This window comes from Sciurus carolinensis, chromosome 11 (genome assembly GCF_902686445.1).
Source record: "Sciurus carolinensis chromosome 11, mSciCar1.2, whole genome shotgun sequence".
Lineage (NCBI taxonomy): Eukaryota > Metazoa > Chordata > Mammalia > Rodentia > Sciuridae > Sciurus > Sciurus carolinensis.
The window spans coordinates 31,495,589-31,498,129 of record NC_062223.1 but is presented as its reverse complement, the minus strand read 5'-3'; the positions used below and the strand labels follow the sequence as shown (position 1 = coordinate 31,498,129).

The following is a 2,541-nucleotide window of genomic DNA, read 5'->3' as shown; positions in this document are numbered from 1 at the left end:
CCGAATGTTGTATTTGAGCTACTGTTTGAGCTATATCCTGCACTACTTTCAGTTGTTCACTTAGCTCTCAGGTGACAAAGTTTCCAAAATATGTTTACAAATTCATGAATGTGGGATTGGTCAAAACCATAGAGTCTGATAGAGTTCAGGCTCATGTCCTTATGACTATTTCCTTTGTCACAGGACTCTGAGATTCATCTTTTCCAAATGGAATCCAGGGCCAGTACAAATAATGTGACTGAGTTAATCATCACTGGCCTTTTCCAGGATCCAGAGGTGCAGAGAGTGTGCTTTGTGTTGTTTCTCCCCATGTACCTGGCCACCATCCTGGGCAATGGCCTCATCATTGTGACGGTCAGTGTCAGTAAGAGTCTGCGCTCCCCCATGTACTTCTTCCTTGGCTACCTGTCCCTGGTGGAGATCTGTTACTCCTCTACTGTGGTCCCTAAATTCATCACTGACTTACTTGTCAAGGTTAAAACCATCTCCCTGAAGGGCTGTCTGACCCAGATCTTCTTCTTCCACTTCTTTGCAGTTACTGAGATAATTTTGCTTGTGGTGATGGCCTATGACCGTTATGTGGCCATCTGCAAGCCTCTTCATTACATGAACATTATGAGTTGTCAACTATGTCACATGCTGGTGGCTGGTTCCTGGCTGGGGGGCTTCATTCACTCCATAATTCAGGTTCTCAACACCATTCAGCTGCCCTTCTGTGGTCTCAATGTGATCGACCACTACTTCTGCGACCTCCGTCCCTTATTCAAGCTGGCCTGCAAGGACACCTTTGTGGAGGGGATTGTTGTGTTGGCCAACAGTGGATTAATCTCCCTCTTCTCCCTCACCATCCTGGTGTCCTCCTATGTCATCATCCTGTTCAGCCTGAGGAACCGCTCTGCAGAGGGGAGGCGCAAAGCCCTCTCCACCTGTGCCTCTCACATCACGGTGGTCATCTTGTTTTTTGGACCTGCCATCTTCATCTACATGCGGCCCTCGTCCACCTTCACTGGGGACAAGCTGGTGGCTGTGTTCTACACGGTCATCACCCCCATGCTGAACCCCATCATCTACACACTCAGAAATGCAGAGGTGAAAGTTGCCATGAGGAAGCTGTGGGGCAAGAAGGAGAACTCAGGGATGGGACAATGATAGAAAGACGTATGACTGATTATTGTGTTTTTGAAATGGATTTCTAGTGAGATATTTCAGAATGGCAGCAACAAATATAGGACTTAATATTACTTCTGCTGTGGTTCTCCTTGGTAACCAGGATATCCTGGTGTAATGTTTGAAGGATAGAGATGAGGAATTCTCCCTGAATGTTATGGAACATGATTGGCTGCATCATATCCAACAATATGAAGGGTTTGGGTAATTGGAAAGCTCAAACCAAGTGCAAATGCAAAGTGGAAGATTTTGACAAATATTTTATAGGTTAAAACCTGTTCCTTGTTTTCTTCCTGCTTTTTCTTCCTCCCTCTGTAGTAATCTTACATATTTTTGGGGTACAGTGTGATATTTCAATACATGTGTGAAATATGTATGATCAAATCTTAAAAGTTAGCATATTTATTACCTAATACATTTATCATGTCTTTCTGTTGGGAATATTCAAAACCCTCTCCATTAGTTATTATAAAATATTCATTAATTATTTTCACCCATGGTTATCCCCCTATGCTATCCTAATGTCCTCTCTTCTTGCCTCCCTGTACAGGGGGCATTTTGACAAATGTTTTGAAGGTTGAAATCACTTTGCTTTCCTTCCTTGTAATAGCCTCTCTTCCTTTTATCCTCCCTCCCTCCCTTCTTTCCTTATCCTGTCTCTGTTGGACATCACTCATGATAACAACTTGTATTTTAATAAGAAAGAAAACCAAGCAGAGGAATTATCAGGAAATTCAAAGATGAGAACAGCAATCCGTTTTTCTTTTCCAATATGAAAAGGAATTTCTTTGGAATTTCTATTCTTCTGAATGGCTCTTGGCATCTAGGACCATAGACCATGTGATCATAGTCATCAGAAAAGTCCCTGAAGCATTTTCGGTTCTTTTGGTATATTGGTACAAAAGGTAGAATTGGGTCCTTTCACAATGTTGAACATTGATAAACAAAAACAATATCAAAATGGCATCGATTGTACCAATCAGTAGGGAAAGATAAAGTCAAATTCATTACAGGACAGCAACTTCCTAGCCTTATTCTGACATAAAAATTACCGAATATTAGACAATGCTTACTGCCCTAGTTGGAGAATGAAGGGGAGGGTAATACTGTTCATGTGTTTCTACTCCAGACTCGTGTCCCTTATTTTAAGTGACCTTCCACAGTCCTATCTTTTAATGCCTGTTAGTATTTCTTGGTGAAGGGAGATGAGACAGCGAGTCTATGCTGTTGTTTTGTCTCCCATCTCTCTGTCTCTCATATCACTGAGAGCAATTGAGAGACCATTGTGAAGTGGCCCCACTGACTTTGGAATTACACACAGTTGCATGGAGTTTGCACTTAATCCAACCACTTTTCCATGATCAGTTGAAATCA

General features: G+C 42.1%; 1 protein-coding gene across 1 annotated transcript; it reads left to right on the top strand.

Moving 5' to 3' along the window:
• The first annotated feature begins 207 nt into the window (after positions 1–207).
• On the top strand, positions 208–1,149 carry LOC124959448 (olfactory receptor 4B1-like). Its single transcript, XM_047517906.1, has one exon. The coding sequence runs from the start codon at positions 208–210 to the stop codon at positions 1,147–1,149; it is 942 nt and encodes a 313-aa protein (XP_047373862.1).
• Positions 1,150–2,541: the final 1,392 nt, after the last annotated feature.

Coding starts and splice junctions, on each gene's coding strand:
- LOC124959448 (XM_047517906.1), top strand. CDS start 208: ATGGAATCCAGGGCCAGTACAAATAATGTGACTGAGTTAATCATCACT.